Source organism: Aquarana catesbeiana, linkage group LG13, assembly GCF_042186555.1.
Source record: "Aquarana catesbeiana isolate 2022-GZ linkage group LG13, ASM4218655v1, whole genome shotgun sequence".
NCBI lineage: Eukaryota > Metazoa > Chordata > Amphibia > Anura > Ranidae > Aquarana > Aquarana catesbeiana.
This window is the reverse complement of record NC_133336.1, coordinates 88405512-88427487: the sequence shown is the minus strand read 5'-3', so window position 1 is coordinate 88427487 and position 21976 is coordinate 88405512. Positions and strand designations below refer to the sequence as shown.

The window sequence follows — 21976 nt, the reverse complement described above, 5'->3', positions numbered from 1 at the left end:
TCTGTTCCCTCAAAGAATTGGCGTGAGTATAAAGACAACAGATTGTCAAGTAGACGCTTTGTTGCTGGCTGTATACAAATAAAATTGAAATCTGTGCTGCACTGAGGAGTTCCCCGAGTTCCCCGACATTCAAATGTTCTCAGTTTACAAATATTTGAACAGTAGCGGCTCATGACTGAATAACGCACAGGCAGTAAGTGCCCTGCAATGGAGGGAACAAACGTGCTCCCGTCACCAGCAATGGGAAAATGAAACGAGATTCCAATACAGCAAAACAAATCTAACATTCTGATTCAAACACCTGACCTCCGGAAGTTTTACCCCCCCCTTCAAGACCAGGCCTTTTTTGTGATACCGCGTTACTGTAACTGACAATTGTGCAGTCATGCATAAATTAAATTGAAGTATTTTTTTCCCACAAACAGAGCTTTTATTTGTTGGTATTTGATCACCACTGGGTTTTTAATTCTTTGCACTATAAAACAAAAAAAAAGACCGACAATTTTGAAAAAAAAATATATAAATTTTTTTCACTTTCTGCTATAAAACATATCCAATAAAGATTTTTTTTTTAAAATCTAATTTCTTCATCAGTTTAGGCCAATATGTATTCTGCTACATATTTTTAGTAAAAAAAACTCCCAATAAGCGTATATTGATTGGTTTGTGCAAAAGTTCTGCAAAAAAATTTTCATATATACACTGGAATGTTTTTTTTTCTACTAGTAAATGGTGGCGATCAGCACTGGCTGGGCTGGCTGGCCTGTAGTTAAACATCTAGGGTGATCAAAGGGTTAAATGTGTTCCTAACCAGTGTTTTTGTGTACACAGTGTTCTGTTTTTACTAAAAGCCCTTGCACACTGGGGCGGGGTCGGCGGTAAAACGCCGCTATTATTAGCGGCGTTTTACCGTCGGTATTCGGCCGCTAGCGAGGCGGTTTTACCCCCCGCTAGTGGCCGAGAAAGGGTTAAATACCACTGAAAAGCGCCTCTGCAGAGGCGCTTTGCCGGCGGTATAGCCACGCCGTCCCATTGATTTCAATGGGCAGGAGCGGTATACACTCCGCTCCTTCACCGCTCCGAAGATGCTGCTGGCAGGACTTTTTTTTACTGTCCTGCCAGCGCACCGCTCCAGTGTGAAAGCCCTCTGGGCTTTCACACTGGATACACAGCAGTGGCACTTTCAGGTCAGTTTGCAGGCGCTATTATTAGCGCAATAGCGCCTGCAAACCGCCCCAGTGTGCAAGGGCTCTTAGGGATGTGCTGGATTTTATTCCCTGCTTGCAAAATCCAGCACATCCCTGCTGACAGCATGGAGGTCTGCATTGTTTACATATGCAGAGCTCCATCCAATGTGTCTCCTCGCTGATCAGCCGGTGCCGGTAGTCATCCATTGGCCAGCACCTGCTGATCCACTTCAGCTAGAGCTGCTATAGGGCGCTGGGCAAGAGACACTGTAGCCAAAAGACATTTAAAGAAGAACTCCAGGTATAAGCAGCAATTTTAAAAATGTGCTGGCTTATCAGGGGTTAAGTCCAATGAGGTGTATGCCAACACGTTGACTTTTCTCTTTTATTTAGTACATTTTTACTGAGCCCTGGGACTTTCATTACACTTCTGGTGCTCCTACGCCGGATCTTTGGGTCTTGGATTCTGCAGCTGCTCTGCCCGCCCTGCCTCTGCTCTTGCCCAACCGTGGAAAGCTTTGTAATATGTGTGCCCAAACCATTCACAAAAATGGTAATGTGGCTGCTGTGTAGCAGAGAGAATTTCTCCTATCAGAGGGCAGGGAGTATAGTGATAGCAATGACAACCCATATACTTCCCGCATGACAGGATTTGGAGAATCTTACCTTTTTTTAGCAAAAAAATAAATGCACCTTATTGCAAAAAAACAAAAAGGTCAACGTATTATTTTTGCTTGACACCTGCAAAACATTGCAACCATGATCAGTGGATCGCGGCTGCAAGACTCTTCCTCCAGCTCAGGTCTATACCAAGATACGGGCCTTCAGTTAAAGAGCTAAAGGAAGTATCCAGGGACTACAAGTGCACTGAGTTCACCGTGGTTTTTCTCCACTACAGTCCTCTGGCATGGTGGAAGATGAGACATGTAGTTTTCCATGAATGAATGACACGGCTGTGTGGGCGGAGCCACACTGGGCTGCGCTGAATTCAAATTTGACAGAAGCCTGATTCTGTAAGTAGGAGCGGGGGATGTCTGTGAACCCTTAGGCTCCATTCACACATGTATGGCTTGTCATGCAACTTTGGACATCAAAGTCACATGACAAGTCGTTCCCCATGTTTTGACATTGCAGCAACTTCAAAGTAGTTCATGCACTACTTTGGTCCGACTTTCATGCAACTTGAGGGCCATAGACTTCAAAGTTAACCCTCAAATTTTGCATGAAAGTCGCACCTGAATGTTTTACTTGCAACAGTTGTGCAACAGTTGTCCATTATCACAGGTCAAAGCCAAAGTCGTATCCAAGTTGCACCCATCCAAAGTTGCACTCCAAAGTCTGTGCAACTTTGGAGTCGTACAAGTGTGAATGGAGCCTAAATATGGCGGTAACATTAAACATTCCCAGGAAGGTGGGGTTAGCCTTTAAAGGGGTTTATAAATGTCACCACTGCAGTCAGAGGTCTGAAAACCTTTTATATATCAAAAAATATACTGCGCTGTTGCTATAAATTAAAGTATATAAAGCAGCCAGCACAGCCAAAGACAAATAGCAAAAAGTAACCCAAAAAGAAAATGCAGCACTCACATATACAATTATAAAAAGTAATGATAATTGCGTGACAGAATATAACAAAGTATACATGTGAAAACACAAATGAGATGGAAAACAAAAAATAATACGACAATAAGAAAACAAAAAATAAATGAATAAATAATGTCCATCAATGTGAAGAAAAAGAGTGTACAAAACGGGAGGGGAAGGGTTGAGTCAAAAAAGTCCTGATGTAAATAGACGCTATCAGTAAGTTGACATCACTGGGGCATCAATGGAAACATGAGGCGTCAATGGAAACATGACAGAAGGAAGATCTTGCAAGGAGAACCACCACCAACTGTGAGAAGGCTTACCAGAAATAGTGGACTTAAAGGGGCAAATACCTCTTTAAGTCATGCAGGCTTGTGGTGATAATCACCGTTTGAAGTGAAGGCAATCACAGATCCAGGTCACCACGATCACAATTCCAGGTCTAAGCAGCACTGGCCGTCAGCAAGTTCACAGTAAAACATATGAGTGAAGTTCATATGGAGGGAAGGAGGACCAAAGGATATCCACGTACTCACACGATGAAACCAAAAATTAAAGAAAGGTTCCACATTGTGTGATATCATTTAAAAAATTGGTTTCATAAAAAGAGGGTAAACAGGAACACTCACATTTCAAATGTAGATTAAAAAGCTCTTACAGAGACATGGGATAGCGCAAGGATGTTGGCAGGACTTGAACCAACGCGTTTCGTCTACTTAGATGATGTCTGCATTTTTGTGCAGAATGTTGCAACTCACTACACTGCGTCGCAAAACGCTGCAGAGCATAAGGGTGAATACAGAGCTGAGGGGTCAGTAGTAAGTGACACATACACAATAATTTTTAATTTCCCAGAAGCTCAACAGTGATTCTACAAACTGTCACCTGATTGGGGTTCTCAATCACAGTGAAATCCCTTCTTTAAAAATTGGTCGTGGCAACCAAGTGAGTCATTTTCCTTCAGAAGGTGGGTGGGGCTAGCAGAACTGTGACTGGCTTTGGTGGTGGCCAATCACAGTCCTCCTCCTGGAAACAGGGACCGCCCCCCTAGCAGAACTGCACCCAATCTCTTCCCCATCACAAGAGCTGACAATCACAGCTACAGCAAAGTTAGAGAACCAAACAATGTTTCGAATCTTTTACAATGTGTGGGGCACAATGCCTTCCCCCTCAGTTCAGGTGAGGTGTGGGGAACTGTGATATTGGAATGCATTAGCGTCTCACTGACACTTGTAAAGTCCTCAGTCTATTTTCCTTTAGTAAATCAACTGAAACGTTCTCAAAGCACGGCGTGATTTTGAATAAGTTTCCTGTACTACTTTGGTGCGATTCCAGCTCACTTTTGACCCCATAAAATATGCAAACTACATCAAAGTAGCATGCACTTTGCACTATATAACTGCACCGAAAGTCAAAAACTGGATGGCAGCCGTGAGAAACCTAGCCTAAATAATTGGTCATCCTTCTCATAACAATCAAAGTTTACTTAAGAACAACTTGCTCTCAGTGCATGCCTTCAAGATATCCTTTATAGAGCCAAGTATTAGCATTAATAAAGCCAGAAAAACAATAATTAAAGTGTTACTTAACCCACAACAGTAAAATCAGTCTGTATATGCAGTAAAACATGCTTGTTATGCTCACTGTGGAACCTAAGGGGTTAATCCTCTGCATTGTGTAAAAAGGCTGTTTAATCCTGTCTTTTCCTGTCTTTTCTGATCCTCCCCTTCTTCCACAGTCCCCAAACCATCTCCTGATAGTACACAGCCCTAGGAGGCACTGTGCACATGCTCAGTTTGGTGTGCGTTGCTAGAGAGGTTTTTTTGTTTGGTTTTTTTTGGGGAAAGTTCATGTGATCGGCACAAGGCCAATCAACACTGTCCAGACGGAGGGTCAGGGGTCATGCAGCCTCATAGGACAGTCAGGGGAGAGTGAAAATGCCTCCTTACAAGCAATAACCAGTGCTGGGCCAGACAATAATAGAAGTCACAGGACTGCTATATGCTGCAGATAAAAGGTTTTTAGCAGTTTATGCTGTGTACTGTGGGAGACCAGATATAGTCAATGCAGGGTCCTGGGTTTAGTAACACTTTAAGCATGATGTACAAACATATTAACACACATTTCATGCCTCCTGTGCAGTGACCAGTGACTGCCTCCTGCACACCATTATTAAAAGGGGTTTTTTAAGGTTCAATTTTTTTTTTTTTTTTATAAAAATAACAAACATGTTATACTTGCCTGCTCTGTGCAAGGGTTTTGCACAGAGCAGCACTGATCCTCCTCCTCTGGGGTGCCCCACCAGCGTTCCTGGCTCCTCCTCTTCATCGGGTGCCTGCACAGAGAGCCGCTTTCCAGTGGGGCACCCGTGCGGGCGCGCTCACGAGTCCCGCTGCTGCATCCACTGACACAGACAGCAGGACTTAGCCCCGCCTCCCAGCTCCCGTGTCACTGGATTCGACTGACAGCAGCGCTGCTTTAAATCTATCCAATGAAGACAGAGACAGCGGCTGGAGACGCTGGACTTGTGCACATCACTGGAACGGATGGGCTCCGGTAAGAAAAAAAAAAAAGGGAGGGGGGGGGGTTGCTATGGGGGCAGCAAAGAAGGTTATTCATCTTAATGCACAGAATGTATTAGGGTGAAAAACTTTGAGACTTTACAATCCCTTTAAAGCTGAAGAGCTGTCATGTTGTTGGTTAGTTTCTGTTCTTCAAGTGACCCAGATCCAGTAATATGAAGTGGAGGGATGGGGACTCCTTGTAGCTGGCAGTCAGGCACCTTGGTTCTTGACATCCAACCTAAACTTCAGCATGCTATAGAGGAGAATGGGCAGAGTTTACACTAAGGCCTCATGCACACAGGGCATCTGTTTAGCCACCCTGGGACTCCTGGCAGGAAAATAGCTGCTTAAAAAATACAATTAGGTGCACCTAGCGTTTTTTATGCTTTTCAGCGCCTCTCTTGAACACGCCTTTGGTGGGTTCTTTTTTTTCAGCCTGTAAACTCCAATGTGTGCATGGACACATCAGTTGGGGGATTTATAAAGACTGGAGCGTACAGAATCTGGAGCAGCTGTGCATAATAACCAATCAGCTTCTATCTTCAGCTTGTTTGATTAAGCTTTGAAAACCTTCTGAGGCTGCAAGCAGGTAGATTCAAAAGTCTTTTTCTATCATAGAATATCCAAGAGATACAAGCAGTTACCAAGCGTAAAAGCAAAATATGTACGAAGATGCTGCTGTCAAGTTGGTACCATTGCATAGGGCTACCATAGCCACTGGAATCACAGAGAGACAAACCCAATATTTAAGATGAAAAAATATTTTGGCAGGGATGGACAGATGGATACTAGTGAAAGTGGCCCAATTGGTGTGATTGTAAAGTAGCCATCATCATAGAAAACCAACAAGAACGTTTGAGGATCCAACCAAGGGGTAACCAACATGTGTGGCTGGCGGGCATTGCGACTTTCTATGATAATGGCTACTTCACAATGGGTGTACCACTGTACTATGGCTACATTTGTTCTCCACGGTCCCACACTATGTAGGAGTAGAACACCCTGTGTTGAGTCTATGGCAGTGATGGCAAACCTTGGCACCCCAGATGTTTTGGAACTACATTTCTCATGATGCTCAACTACACTGCAGTGTAGTTGAGCATCATAGGAATTGTAGTTCCAAAACATCTGGAGTGCCAAGGTTCACCATCACTGGTCTATGGGATGTGTAGTGTGCATAGCGTAGTGCACATGACCACAACTAATGTGAACGAATCATTCCAAACATTAAGAAGTGAGGGAGAAGAGAGGTTCAGGAGCTCACAGAGGACAATTTCATGAAAAATAGATTACAGGACCTTTCTGTAGTGGATGTGTATGGATCTTTTTTGGAGAATAGGGATATTGTAGATCAGATCCTTTTCCTCTACCCTGTATAAAAAGAAAGCACAACAAATTACAGCCAAGGTAAACGTTCTTCATCCAGCCCAGAGTACCCGGACACATATCTGAAAGGATCCAATGTCAGAGACTGCAGTGTGCCAAACCAGACGAATTACTGTTCATGTCAAAACAGCCCGCTCTACCCCAGCAAACTGTATGCTCAAGGTGTGTCTCATTGTATTCGTGATTCTGCTGACAACAGAAATTCCAACTTATACAATATTGTTTGTACAACATCCACAAATGCCAAAACTTCAACACTAAGGGCCCTTTCAGACGTGCGGATCCGTATCCAGCCAGCCACTTGCTCAGCGGGGATCACTCCATTGAACCCCGCTGAGCCGGCAGATGACAAGTCCGTTTTTACACATTGTGCAGGGGCAGACCTGTCAGAGAGAGCGCTCTCCTCTATTGGGGGGGGGGGGAATCGGATGATTACGAACCGCCTGTCCGTTTTCATCCGATCCGCCAGACGAAAGGAAAATAGGACATCCATCCGTCTGGATTGGATTGGGGCGGATCGGATGTCAGCGCCCTGCTGACATCTGTCGTTCCATAGAGATGTAAAAACTGTGAAAATGTGTGAAAGGGCCCTAATACAATTATTTAATTCCTTAAATGTAAACTATATCCTTAATAGTGTATCCTTGCAGAAAACATTTTTTGGATACGTTACAGGAAGGCTTACACACTCTGTCAGGTCTTCATGGCTTCCTGTGTCCCCATTGGGGAGATTTACCACGTCTAACGACTACCATCACTGTAACAGGAAATGAGGGGAAATCAAAAATTTTAGAGTTGTCCGCAGAAAAGAGGGTAAATCTTTCAAAGGGGGCACCTGTTCCAGGGACAACTAAGAGGGGAACTGCCCTCACTTTGGGAGCATAAAATATACACTGGCAGGGCATTGAACCCTTTGCCATCCCATCCAAAAAATAAACACAGTTTTGGCTATATGCACACACAATATAAAACAAAAATCTATCAGCACAAATATGTTTAAAAAATTGTGACCTAAATCACCTCTTCAATAATAAATACCAGTGGGCAATATTGCAAAAATACCACACAAATGACACACAGAAAATACCCCTCACACCTGGCTGCTGCATACACAGAAAATGCCTTCACTTCACATAAATAATATCAATAACAAAACAGTGTAGCACTACCTAAATTACCAAAGCAACTGTAAATAAATCCTCATGGGAATAAATGATTAACTTGCAGAATAGCAAGATACTAAGTGCACAATCAAGTATTCGTGTACCCTATTTGGGAATGATAAACACTAACAAAAAATAATCACAGTGAAAGTGACACATGAAAACATCAAAATAATCAATAAATCAAAAAAATTGTGATAAATGTCCGAAAACAGTCCTCCAAAATCTTCTGAATGAAAATGGCTTTCACGCGACAAAACACCAATATTGCAAAGATATTCGAAAGTGCAAGTGCTCCCCTCCACCTCCAATATCCTAGCCGCTCACCTCAAAATCTGACCCCAGTTTTACCAGCAGGTCAGAAATAGCAGGTTCCCTCTCAGGGATACAAACAGGTCAGCTGAACATGGAGCTCCTATATTATCCGTACTGCCACAGGCTGATTGTATGGATATCAGCCAGTAAACACTCCCTCAGGACGATCCAGTGAACATTGGAATTAAAAAAGGCAAATCTAGTGATCTCTGTATACCAAATGGTTTATTTCATAAAAAAATATAGAACATTTCTCACAAATGCAGCACTTAAGCAGTGCGGAGCTCAGCAAGCATAAGAAATGGCAAGATGCTCGCGGGATGACATCACCACTGCGACTCCTCCCCGTATACGCGTTACGTCAAATGGGCGTGACTTCTTCAGTAAGGGGTGGAAACTGGACGTCTCACTGCTGTTTAAATAGACTAACACTTCCTACTCAGGTGCAATAAATCATCACTCACCGTTCCGGCTCATCACGCACCCCCCGGCCGCATGACACGCCAAACCAGGCTGACACCGGATACAGGAAGCGATGAAATGGCACCTTCTCACATGGGGACACCTGACAGGGGAAATACAATTATTCCTGAATCGGGCTAATATTATACAAATATCCATTATTAATAATACCGCTGGTGACTCCATCATACAAGCATCTTTACTACAATAACATGCAACATTTGTAAAATTACACACATACATTTTCATCAACAAAGATAAAAATAAAATTTAATTAAAATAAAAATAAAACCATTAGCTTTATTTTTACAAAACATATAAAATACCTAAAAACTTAAAGATTACTAATAAAACAGTTCAGGTTGAAGTCCACATTCAAACCCCTCGGCCAAAGAACCTTATTTTCATAAATCCAGAAGGATTCCCTTTTGCTAAGTTGTTTGATGTAATGACCCCCCCTCCAATGTTTTTCCACCTGTTCAATACCCCAAAATTGCAGTGAACTTGGGTCCTTATTATGCACCAATTCCATAGCACAGCATTTACTAATATATATATATTCACCTATATATTTATTATCTTCTGTAGTATTATATGTATTCTATGTGTCAATTCCTATATTACAGGCTGGGATACATAAGATATGTCCAGCCACTCCTCTTACATTCCTTCCATTGTTGCCCCCCTCCACCACCATATATCCTCACTGCCCTGTCACCAGAAAATCATTACCCCACCAGGTGACCAGCAGAGCAAGGGCATTATGACAGCACAGAACTGTGGGTATATGGTTGATGGGGCAGAGATATAAGCCATTTGTGCTTAAAGGAGAAGTCCAGCCTGAGCTCGTTTGGCTGGACTTCTCCTAGGGGTCACAGGAGTGCAATTTGTTTTGCACTCCAATGACCAGTTTTCATCAGAGTGGGCTGAGGTCTGCTTTCTACTGACGTCACCAAGTTCAGTCCACGCACTGCGTCATCCTGACTTAGGAAGTCTGGATCCACCAGATACCTGGACTGATGGCAGTCTCAGCCTCTCAGAGAGCTCCCTGCCCTTCCACAGTTCAGTGGAGGAGGAGAGCGGGAGAGCTGCTGATTGACAGTCAGCCGCTCTCCTCTCGGGGAGCCAAGAGAACCGAGCCATCGGCGATGTTCTCAGAGCAGAGACGCTGGGGGACAGATGCAGCATTGTTCAGATGATGCATCCACCTAGGTAAGTATGATTAGGGAAAAAAATCCCAAACCCATACTTCTCCTTTAAAGATTAAAAGGACATGATTGGAAAAAAAAAGCGTCTGGACAGACCTCTGCATTGCTACAGAGCGTAGGGCAGGGGTCTTGAATTAAAATTTACAGAGGTTCGGTCAGCAAAATAATCCCCCCTCCACCAAATGATTTGGACCAGCGCACAAAGCAAGGTTCAGAAAGACATGGATGAACGAGTTTGGGGTGAAGGAATTTGACTGGGCTGCACACCAGGACTGATCTCAACCAGACAGAACACCTTTGGGATGAATTGGAGCGGAGACTGTGAGCCAGGCCTTCTCGTCCAACATCAGTGCCTGACCTCACAAATGTGCTTCTGGAAGAATGGTCAAAAATTCCCATAGACACACTCCTAAACCTTGAGGACAGCCTTCCCAGAAGAGTTGAAGCTGTTATAGCTGTAAAGGGTGGACCAATTTAATATTGAACCCTACGGACTAAGATTGGGATACCATTAAAGTTCATGTAAATGCAGTGTCCCAATACTTTTGGTAATATAGAGCATATAATTTAAGAGTGCGAGAGGACATGGAAACCAAAAGTGACAGAGAAAGGAAGATGAGCAACACGCTTCAATGTAAAAACGACTAACTAGTGCTCACACGTATCAAACATGGCTGTGGTGTAATCCGGCATCTGCACAGACAACTGGAAAGTAATATACCTGGCCTGACCTCAGATCCTAGGATCACATCTCTGCTGTAACTGGTCAGAACCATTTTATACAGAATAAGGGAAAATAAATAGTAAAGTAAATATGTGAACAGAAAGTCTGGATTTTTACACAAATCTGTCAGTTAGGTCCCTTTAAAGTTCCGTGTTCTGTAAAAAATGGATATGATATTCTTCACAGCAAATTTTTGTTGAATTTTCTTCTGTACCTTTACCAAGTTCTGTATCCATCATTCACCTGATCTGACTTCTACTGATACCAATACCAATAGGCTCATTCTCTTACCAAGGTCATGTCACTCTAGACTTCATCTCTCCCGGAATCACCTCTCTTTTAGAATTAGAACTTATTGTAGCAGTCAGAAATGTCATCATGTATACACAATGCATGCTTTACAGCAACAGACCTCAAGATTCCTCCATCCATCATACAGCACACCTTTATGTCACAACAACATCAGAATAATTGACTCATGAGAATGCCAATTATTTACACAAAAGAACATTTGACACTACAGTGAACTGGGGGCTAGACAGGGGTATTGAATTCAAATTCACATAGATCCGGTCAGTACAATTTTCTTCAAGCCGGGGTCCGAGCCTCATATTAATGCTATGACCCAAATCTTTCATATCACAGCCCCTCCCCACCCCTACATTACAGTTTCCCCTTTACATCATTATCGCCAGTCCCCCTCCTTATATCACAGTATGCCCTTTATATCACAGGGCCCCCTTCATATCACAGGGCCCCCTTTATATCACAGTACGCCTTTATATCACAGGACCCCCTTTATATCACAGGACCCCCTTTATATCACAGGACCCCCTTTATATCACAGAACCCCCTTTATATCACAGGACCCCCTTTATATCACAGGATCCCCTTTATATCACAGGACCCACTTTATATCACAGGACCCCCTTTATATCACAGGATCCCCTTTATATCACAGGACCCCCTTTATATCACAGGACCCCCTTTATATCACAGGACCCCCTTTATATCACAGTACGCCTTTATATCACAGGACCCCCTTTATATCACAGGACCCCCTTTACATCACAGTACGCCCTTTACATCACAGGACCCCCTTTATATCACAGGACCCCCTTTATATCACAGGACCCCCTTTATATCACAGGACCCCCTTTATATCACAGTACGCCTTTATATCACAGGACCCCCTTTATATCACAGGACCCCCTTTATATCACAGTACCCCCTTTATATCACAGTACGCCCTTTACATCACAGTACCCACTTTATATCACAGGACCCCCTTTATATCACAGTACCCACTTTATATCACAGGACCCCCTTCACATCACAGTCTCACCTTTACACCACAGCACCACCTTTTACATAAAAGGGCCCCCTCTTTACATTACAGCACCCCCTTCACATCACAGCCCCTCTGCACAATACAACCACCTTTACAATACACCCCCCTCTTTACATTACAGTGCCCACTTTACACCACAGCCCCCCTTTGCATCAAAGTTCCCCCATTTACATCACAGACCCCCCCATACAATACTAATCAATCAAAATACAACTGAATTCAAGACCAAAGCATCTCAGCACTGACAACTGATGCAAAACAAACAATTATTTTCTACCCTGTCCAGTCGACACAGTTTGATCCAATCAAATCTAAAATGAATCTAGAAATCGATTGGAAGGGAAGACATTTCTTCTTTTAAATGTTTGCTAATTCAATCATTTCAAATTCTGGGGACTGTCCAGTAGCCATTACGTGACAGTGGGTGTTGAGTGCGTGTTATCTGACACAGATCAGTCCCTGCTGTTACCTCTAACCTTACTTACTATAAAGTCACAATGTTATAATGAAAGTGATCAATGGCTTAGGGGAGACTGAAGATTTGTTTCTTCCTGTATCAGAACTAAAACATTGTTCTCCCAGATTGCAACTCTCAGCAATAGGTAGAAAAAAAAAAAAAGATACATGCAAGAAAGTTTTTACTGATTTATTCTTAAAGTTTAACCAGATGGTCAGGTTTATTTCCAGCCTATATCAAGAAGCTTAGCTTATACAGCGGCCTGTCTAGTTTGGAACAGTATAGATAGCAGTTATCTGAAAACTAGAACCTTCTATCACCCATATGCAATTTCCACTATGCCAACGAGCCGTCACCTGTCCGTTCTGTCACCCAGTGACCTCGGGGTGTTGATCTACGTCATAAGAATATAACAATCAGCACTCCTGTGCACACATTAGGTGTTGGCGTATTTACACGGTATACCAGCCACTGTTACACACATACAAATGTAGCAGTTACATCATCTCAGGCACTGCTTGTTAGTTGTGTGTAATGTATGTCTGCTGCACAGTACACAATGACTGCTGGCTCAACAGTATGATTTTCAAATGGCCAACCCAAAAATACTACTAGTGTATATAATAAGCACCAATATATCTTTGATTTTCTACAAATGAAACTGCCTAACAAAAAATTGTTCTTTATGGGCAAACGTTGGTTCTCTGGCTGTTGTAGAACTACAAGCCCCAGCATGTCCTGCTGATAGGAAGTCCACAATGGCTGCAGAGACATTACCTGACCCAAAGTCCATGTCCCAATTAGAGTGACTTAGGGTCCTTTCACACTGGGGTGGTTTGCAGGCGCTATTGCGCTAATAATAGCGCCTGCAAACCGACCCGAAAGTGCCACTGCTTTCATTCCAGTGTGAAAGCCCCGAGGGCTTGCGATGCGCTGGCAGGACGGTAAAAAAAGTCCTGCTAGCAGCATCTTCGGAGCGGTGAAGGAGCGGAGTTTATACCGCTCCTTCACCGCTCCTGCCCATTGAAATCAATGGGACGGCACGGCTATACCGCCGGCAAAGCGCCTCTGCAGAGGCGCTTTGCGGTGGTTTTTAACCATTTCTCTCCCGCTAGCGGCCGCATACCGACGGTAAAGCGCCGCTTACAATAGCGGCGCTTTACCGCCGACGCCCGCCCCAGTGTGAAAGGACCCTAACAGCTAGCAGCCAGGTGGCACGTCATACACAGGGGGGCATGGTAGCCAATCAGCTTCTAACTTCAGCTTGTTCAATTAACGTGTCCCTAAACCCACATACTAAAAAACTATCAACAAATGGTGTATTACATGCTGTTCATATTCACTCAGTCACTAGGAGATTCGTTTTCTGTATTCTGCAAAAAAAAAAAAAAAAAAAAAAAGAATGATCCTGCTGTTCTCTATGTCCACCTTCTGTTAATGTCCCTGATTCAGCTAAGAATTTGGCAGCTGTGGTGGCAACTCTGCACATGCTCAGTTTTCAGTGTCTTTCTATGCTGAGCACTTCCTCCCTATCACATTTGAGCAGCCCATGTGACTGTAGAGTAATATATGTGGGTGTATTCACAGTGGTAAATGACAGCCCAGTCCACCCACCTCCTCCATGCTCACTAACAAGGGTAGAATATTACATGTAGATTGAGGGAGGCTTCACCTCCCTCTTATTCTAAGACACAGGCTGGAGGGACGTGAGGCAGCCTGTGACTGGCAGAAATCTGCCCACACAATGTTATTTCCACATATTAATAAATATTTTATTTAAAATATATATTTGTATGAGGATTTAAAACAGTTAATCAATGTTAATAATTTATTTTTACTCTGGATGCCAAAGGCTGTTTTTTTTTGTTTTTTTGTTTTGTTTTTTGAACATGTGACCAACAGCAGAGGACTAGAAGCTCCTCCTGCTTATGTTTCCCTGCAGAATGGCTGGGAGAGATGTGGGTCATATGACAGCTGTATATCAAAATAAAATAATTAGAAAATAAAATAAATAAAATAAATTACAGTGTCATCATCCACATACAGAAATAGAAGGGAGAATGTAAATTAAACTATGTGTGTTTAGTATCAAATTAAAGAAAAAAATAATCTATGCAGAGCTGCACCAGATTTTGCACTCTCCAGTTTTAGCAAAGACATGCTGGTAGGTTAATTGGCTCCTGTCTAATTTGGCCCATGTACTGTATGTGTGTGCATGAATTTGAATTAGGGATTAGAATGATAGATTGCATAGATTGTAAGCTCCTTGAGGGCAGGGACTGATGTGAATGTACAATATACATGTAAAAGCGTTGCGTAAATTGACAGTGCTATATAAGTACCTGTAATAAATAATAATAGTAATTCAACCCAAAAGTGTCAGTGGTTTTTGGCTGCAGATGCAAACTTACTGCAAACTGAGAGTCACATGCTGTTTGATCTTATTTCCCAAATGAAAGCATGTTTAATAGATATTATTACATGTGAAGAAGGTGACATTGCAAGATACAGTACAGTACATGCCTATGCTCTTAGGAGGAGTGGAATTTTGTCAGGCAGCAGCCAACATGTCAACAGGTGGCAGAACGCAGGTGTCACTTCTACAGACAACCCCCAGCTGCTGTGGAACTACAACATCCAGCCTACCCTACTAGTCTGAAAGTCACAGGTCTGATGTGAAGAGAGATCTTAGAGCAGGGGTGTCAAACTCAATTTCATCATGGGCCGCGTCAGCATTATGATTGTCCTCAAAAGGGCGGGTTGTATCTGTAAGATTAGATGTGCAGCGCCTTACATTAGATGTCAAGAGCCACCCCACCATCAGACGTTGAGTCCCCTACTCTCCCTCACATCACAGTGCACCCCCTTTCCTTATGCTTCTGCTGGGAAGAAGCTGGATGCATTGCTTGAAAGTAGAAAGTAGGGGTCTGGAGGAGGACCAGAGGAGGGCTGGAGGTCTCCTGCAGCTGGGAGAGAGGTGTGAGGGCCACATGAAATGGCCTGGAGGGCCGGATTCGGCCTGCGGGCCTTGTGTTTGACACCTGTGTCTTAGAGGCACTTGGCAGGCAACAGCCAGAACACCAGGAAAGGTGAAATCACGGACCTCAGCCCAGCCTGATACACGGTAATGACAGAGACTGGCAGTGCCCAGGCACCACTCATAGGCAACCTGTGATTTTGCAGCTATTCAGCACCAAGTCTTGGCAGGCTGTGACTTTTAGTTCCACAAGTACTGGAGAGCTGTTTCCCCAATATGGACAACATTTTCTAAATTTAAAGAAGTTCTAAATTCAGGACACCTGAGAGAAGCCAGTCCAGATGACACGAGGTCACTGTCACCATACGTCACCGCCTGGGAACCTGTGACTCAGAAACCTAGTGGTTGGCATGGCAGGGTGGGACACAGTGCCACAACTCCTATAGGGTTACGGAGTTCATCATCAGACAGTGTTCCCTGAAGGACTCAGGGCACCTATCCAACTACAGCCAATGTGACATAAGACATACAATAAGCATCATTGCCCAGACAGCACTCACACACAACTGGTGGCTTTGTTAGCCTTCCAGAACTCAAAATAAGGCATTTTTCCAGACTTAGCGATGATTTCTGCTAGAGGGATCCTGCCCATCTGACAGCAGCCAGGTGATACATTGTCCCCACACAGCACCCCCTGATAACCCGGCTCAGCAGAGAGAGGGACTGACGGGGCAGGCTGTGATCCGGGTGTCAGAACTAGTGCAGTGTCACTGGCTGCCTCATCTACTCAGCGTGGTATCTGTCACACCAAGACCAGCCCATCATCTCACACACAGTGTGTATTGTCAGAAGCTGGCAGTGCCCAGGCACTACTCACACACAACCTGTAACTTCCCAGCTATTCAGCACTAACAAGACCAAATCTTGGCAGGCTGACACTTCATGTTCTACAAACACTACAGAGCTCCAGGTTTCCCAAATAAGGGATCATTTTAGTTCTTGGAGGAAACCACGGGAATCCGGCAGCAGCCAGCCTGGGTGACATAGTGTTAGTGCCATGTACACCATGCAAGGATGAACCTAGCCTGCACCCCGACAGCTGTCCCATCATATCATATACAGTATGTTGTGTCAGAATCTGGCCAATCACAGTCCAGCCCATCCTATCCCATACATTACATATTGTCAGGAGCTGTCCAACCACAGCTATCCCATCATATCATATACAGTACATATTGTCACAGCCCAGCCCATCCTATCCCATACAGTACATATTGTCACAGCCCAGCCCATCCTATCCCATACAGTACATATTGTCAGGGGCTGGCCAACCACAGCTATCACATACAGTACATATTGTCAGGAGCTGGCCAACCAGCTTACCCATCCTATCCCATACAGTACTTATTGTCACAGCCCAGCCCATCCTATCCCATACAGTACATATTGTCAGGGGGTGGCCAACCACAGCTTTCCCATCCTATTCCATACAGTACATATTGTCAAGAGCTGGCCAATCACAGCTGTCCCATCACATCACATACAGTATGTATTGTCAAGAGCTGGCCAATCACAGCCATCCCATCATACCACATACAGTATGTATAGTAAGGAGCATGCCAACCACAGCCCAGCCCAGCCTATCCCATACAGTATGTACTGTCAGGAGTTGGCCAACCACAGCCCATCATATTACATACAGTATGTATTATCAGGAGTTGGCCAACCACAGCGGTCTTATCATATCCCATACAGTATGTATTGTCAGAAGCTGGCTAACCACAGCCCATCACATCATCAATAATATGTATTATAAGCATCTGGCCAACTAGAGCCATTCCATCATAACACATACATTATTTATTGACAGGAGCCAGTCAGCCCATCATATCAGACATGTATTGTCAGAACCTGGTAGTGCCAGGGAAAATGTACTACAACTGGACCATCTGTGTATTGCAACCAATCAGAATCTACCTTCAGCTAGTTCAATTAAGCTTTAGGGCTGGTTCACACCAGATGCAGTCCAGTGCATTTTTATTCTGCATCAAAAATGCATGCACACTGTTTTCCATTGATTTCAATGGCACTAGTTCACACTAGTGCAGTGCAGCCAACAAAAGAAGAACATGCTACATTTTTTTCTGTATGGTACGCATCTAGAACATGGCAAAATGCATCAAAACACACTGGAACGCACATGTCCTGAATTGAGATTAAGAAAAAACTCACTAGAACGCATGCAGAAACACATCCACAACACAGAAATTGTGGTGTGAACTGGCCCCTAAATATGAAATCTAGAAGCGGATTGGTTGCCATAGATTTTGCCTGCTCCAGTCTGAACTGTCAGAAGGTAGCAGTGACAGACCACCTGGGACTTTTCAGCACTAACATCTTGGCAGGCTGGCCCCATTCACACCTGCCCATTCTAGGAGTTCACAATTCTATGCAGGTTCCCAGAACGTGTGAAATACACAAGACATGCTTGCGGTGCCATTAGTTTTGGACAATTCAGTGCAAAACCCACCATAAACGCCCGGTAAAAAAAATTGAAGTGAAAGGTCCCTCCTATGTGCACCTTCCTACTACTCTAGGTGTGAATGGGGCCCTAGATCCACAATGACTGGGGTGTGCACAGGGCCGTCTTTAATATTGATTGCACCCTGGGCAAACATTTCGCTCTCCACCTGCTCTGAGAGATATAAGAAATAGCAGCTAGACTCAAAATCAGTTTACTGAATCAGATCAGGCAGCGATTGCGATGGGTTGCCAGAGGTATCATTACCGCTCACTGACTGGCTGCTATAGGTTGCAGCACACGTTATGGCTCACTGAATATTTGCTAGAGGTTGCAGCACGATTTCTTCTTGTTGATTGGTTGCTAAAGATTACTGTACATCAATACTGCTTACTGATTGGTTGCTTGAGGTTACTGCACATTATTACTGCTCACTGATTGGTTGCTAGAGGTTACTTCCAGTCTGACTATTTACATATTAATGCCACCGCTATTTACATATTAATGCAGGTTATTTACATCACAGGGTCTGCAGGTGAGTCATCTGTACATGGCAATAGGGCAGAGCTGGGCAGCATTAGTAACAGAACTTCACACTGAGATATCGGGACACAGCACAAGACTAAAACTAGGACAAGGGAATTTAAACTGGGATAGTTGGCAAGTACGAGGCAGCTGCTTTTGGCCCCACAACAATGATGGGGCACAGGGCAGCTGCCCCTTTTGCCCTGCCTTAAAGATTGCCCTGGTGGTGCAGGTTTGTGATGTGGAAGGTGACAGTCCAGGTGGGTCTATGTCACTGCCATCATGTAGAGTGGTTTGCAGGGCCCCCCAGCCCCACACTGACAAGGCTCTGCCCCTTCCCCCCGGGGTCCCACACTGACCAGGCTCTGCTCCTCCCCTGGGGTCCCGTTCTGCTCCTCGCCCCCTGTGCCCCTCCCCTGGGGTCTAGCACTGACCTGGCTCTACTCCTCGCCCCCTGTGCCCCTCCCCCCGGGGTCCCACACTGACCAGGCTCTGCCCCTCCGCCCGGGGTCCCCCACTGACCAGGCTCTGCCCCTCTGCCTAAAGTCCTGTACTGACCAGGCTCTGCCCCTCAGCCTGGGGTCCCGTACTGACCAAGCTCTGCCCCCCCCCGGGGTCCTGCACTGACCAAGCTCTGCCCCCCCCCCGGGGTCCTGCACTGACCAGGCTCTGCCCCTCCCCCCCGGGGTCCTGCACTGACCAGGCTCTGCCCCTCCCCCCCAGGGTCCCGCACTGACCAGGCTCCTCGCCCCCTGTGCCCCTCCCCTGAGTTCCCCTACTGACCAGGCTCTGCCCCTCCCCTGGGGGTCCTGCACTGTCCAGGTTCTGCCCCTCCCCTGTGGTCTCCTACTGATCAGGCTCTGCCCCTCCCCCAGGGGTCCCGCACTGATCAGGCCCTGCCCCTTCCCCCCAGGGGTCCCGCACTGACCAGGCTCTGCCCCTCCCCCCAGGGTCCCGCACTAACCAGGCTCTGCCCCTTCCCCTCCGGGGTCCCGCACTGACCAGGCTCTGCCCCTTCCCCCCCGGGGTCCTGCACTGACCAGGCTCTGCCCCTCCTCCCTGGGGTCCCGCACTGACCAGGCTCTGCCCCTCCCCCGGGGTCCCGCATTGACCAAGCTCCTCGCCCCCTGTGCCCCTCCCCTGGGTTCCCCTACTGACCAGGCTCTGCCCCTCCCCTGGGGGTCCTGCACTGTCCAGGTTCTTCCCCTCCCCCCGGGGTCCTGCACTGCCCAGGTCCTGCCCCTCCCCCCGGGGTCCTGCACTGACCAGGCTCTGCCCCTCCCCCCGGGGTTCCGCACTGACCAGGCTCTGCCCCTTCCCCCGGGGGGCCCGCACTGACCAGGCTCTGCCCCTTCCCCCGGGGCCCCGCACTGACCAGGCTCTGCCCCTCCCCCCGGGGTCCCGCACTGACCAGGCTCTGCCCCTCCACCCGGGGTCCCGCACTGGCCAGGCTCTGCCAATCCCCTGGGGTCCCGCTCTGCTCCTCGCCCCCTGTGCCCCTCCCCTGGGGTCTCGCACTGACCAGGCTCTGCTCCTCGCCCCCTGTGTTCCCCTACTGACCAGGCTCTGTCCCTCCCCTGAGGTCCCGCACTGACCAGGCTCTGCCCCTCCCCTGAGGTCCCGCACTGACCAGGCTCTGCCCCTCCCCTGAGGTCCCGCACTGACCAGGCTCTGCCCCTTCCCCCGGGATCCCGCACTGACCAGGCTCTGCCCCTTCCCCCGGGGTCCCGCTCTGCTCCTCGCCCCCTGTGCCCCTCCCCTGGGGTCTCGCACTGACCAGGCTCTGCTCCTCGCCCCCGTGTTCCCCTACTGCCCAGGCTCTGCCCCTCCCCTGAGGTCCCGCACTGACCAGACTCTGCCCCTCCCCTGAGGTCCCGCACTGACCAGGCTCTGCTCCTCGCTGTGCTCCAGGTCCACGTTGCCTTGGCTCTTGCTCTCGGAGTCGCTGAGTAGGTCATCCTCGGAGTCCTCCAGGGCAGAGGAGGATCCGGTGGAGGAGAGGGACGTGCTGGACACGGACAGTCTCCGCTCAGCCAGCTTCAGCAATCCGTCCGTCCTCATCCCGTCCCAGGTAGGCAGCTCCAGCAGTACGGGGCTGGAAGGCGGCGGCTCCTCGGAGCTGGTTACCATCAGTTGGGGGATAACGTGGCTCTGCCAGCAGCCTCTCCTCAGCTCCTCGGAGACCTCCCCGTTACTCCGGTGCCAGCTCCCGCTGCCCATCCTTCTCCTTCTCCTGGGCTCCCTCTGTCCGTCCCGCTCCGCGGAGCAGCGAGCCTCGAAGTACAGCCGCAACTCTCCGACACTCAGCCGCTTCCGAGGGCTGGGAGAGATAGGGGGCTCCCCCGAACCCCCGGCATAGTTCATTCCGGTCTCACTGGTTACCTCTGTGGGAATCATCCAAAACTTGAACTTGCGGGGGGGGGGATAGCAGACAACGTGCTATAGGGGGCTGATCACAAGAAGTGACAGCTCCAGCCGGCTGAAGACTACTTACTACTCACTTCCTCCTTCACAACCTGGGACTGGTGTGTGTGTGTGTGTGGGAGGGCACAGCCTGGGTTCCTGTACTGAGAGACGACAATACAGGTCCTACTCTCATCATTACACATCTATGACAACTCAAACAGTCCCACTAACACAGCTTCACTTACAACTAAGGACTAACTTTCCCCCTCCTTTTTAGACAGAGTAAGGGAGGGTTGTAACCATAGCTCCCAACTGTCCCTGATTTCAAGGGACTGTCCCTGATTTGGAGCAATGTCCCTCTGTCCCTCATTCCTCCTCATTTGTCCCTTATTTTGCTCTGATCTATATAGATGTATATAAAATGCACTTTTTAGCTATCAAAAACACCTGACTGATTTTATTTGGCATCTGTGTCCCCATTGGGTATATTTCCCCACTTCCTATCCCTTAGCAAAAATAGGAAGTCAAATGAAATGCAAAGAAAGGGAATCTCTAGTTGTCGCCAGAACTAGTGTCACCATTGGGGAGATTTCCCTTCACTTCCTCTACCATTGCCAAAACAGGAAATGAGAGGAATTCCTTCCAAAGTGAGTTGGCACCAGAACTGTCCCCAAAGTGTCCCCATTGGAAGACCTCCCAACTTTCTGAGCTGGGAACTAGGGGCACCTATTAAGCAAAAGTATGTAGGCATAGGACACACCCCCTGCCTACATACTTTTGCCTATAGGTGTGGTTAAGACCACTTCAATACCAGGCACTTTCACCTCCTTTCTGCCCAGGCCAATTTTAAGCTTTCAGCGCTGTTGCACTTTGAATGACAATTGCGCGGTCATGCAACACTGTGCCCAAATTAATTTTTCAAATTTTTTTGAGACAGAAGAGCTTTCTTTTGGTGGTATTTAATCACCACTGGATTTTTTATTATTTGCTAAACATACAAAAAAAAAAAAAATTTAGAAAAAAATGTTTTTCCTAGTTTCTGTTATAACATCTTATAAATAAGTAATTTTTCTCCTTCACTGATGTGTGCTGATGAGGCGGCACTGATGGGGCACTGATGAGGCTGCACTGATGGGGCATGAA

General features: G+C 46.4%; 1 protein-coding gene across 1 annotated transcript in view; it reads right to left on the bottom strand.

Moving 5' to 3' along the window:
• ITPKA (inositol-trisphosphate 3-kinase A) overlaps positions 1–21007 on the bottom strand; it is a 148329-nt gene extending 127322 nt beyond the window's left edge. The window contains exon 1 of the mRNA XM_073609129.1: positions 20312–21007. Within this exon, the coding sequence (XP_073465230.1) occupies positions 20312–20824 (513 nt within the window). The 5' untranslated portion in view covers positions 20825–21007. The remainder of the gene's footprint in view (positions 1–20311) is intronic.
• Between the last annotated feature and the right edge of the window lie 969 nt (positions 21008–21976).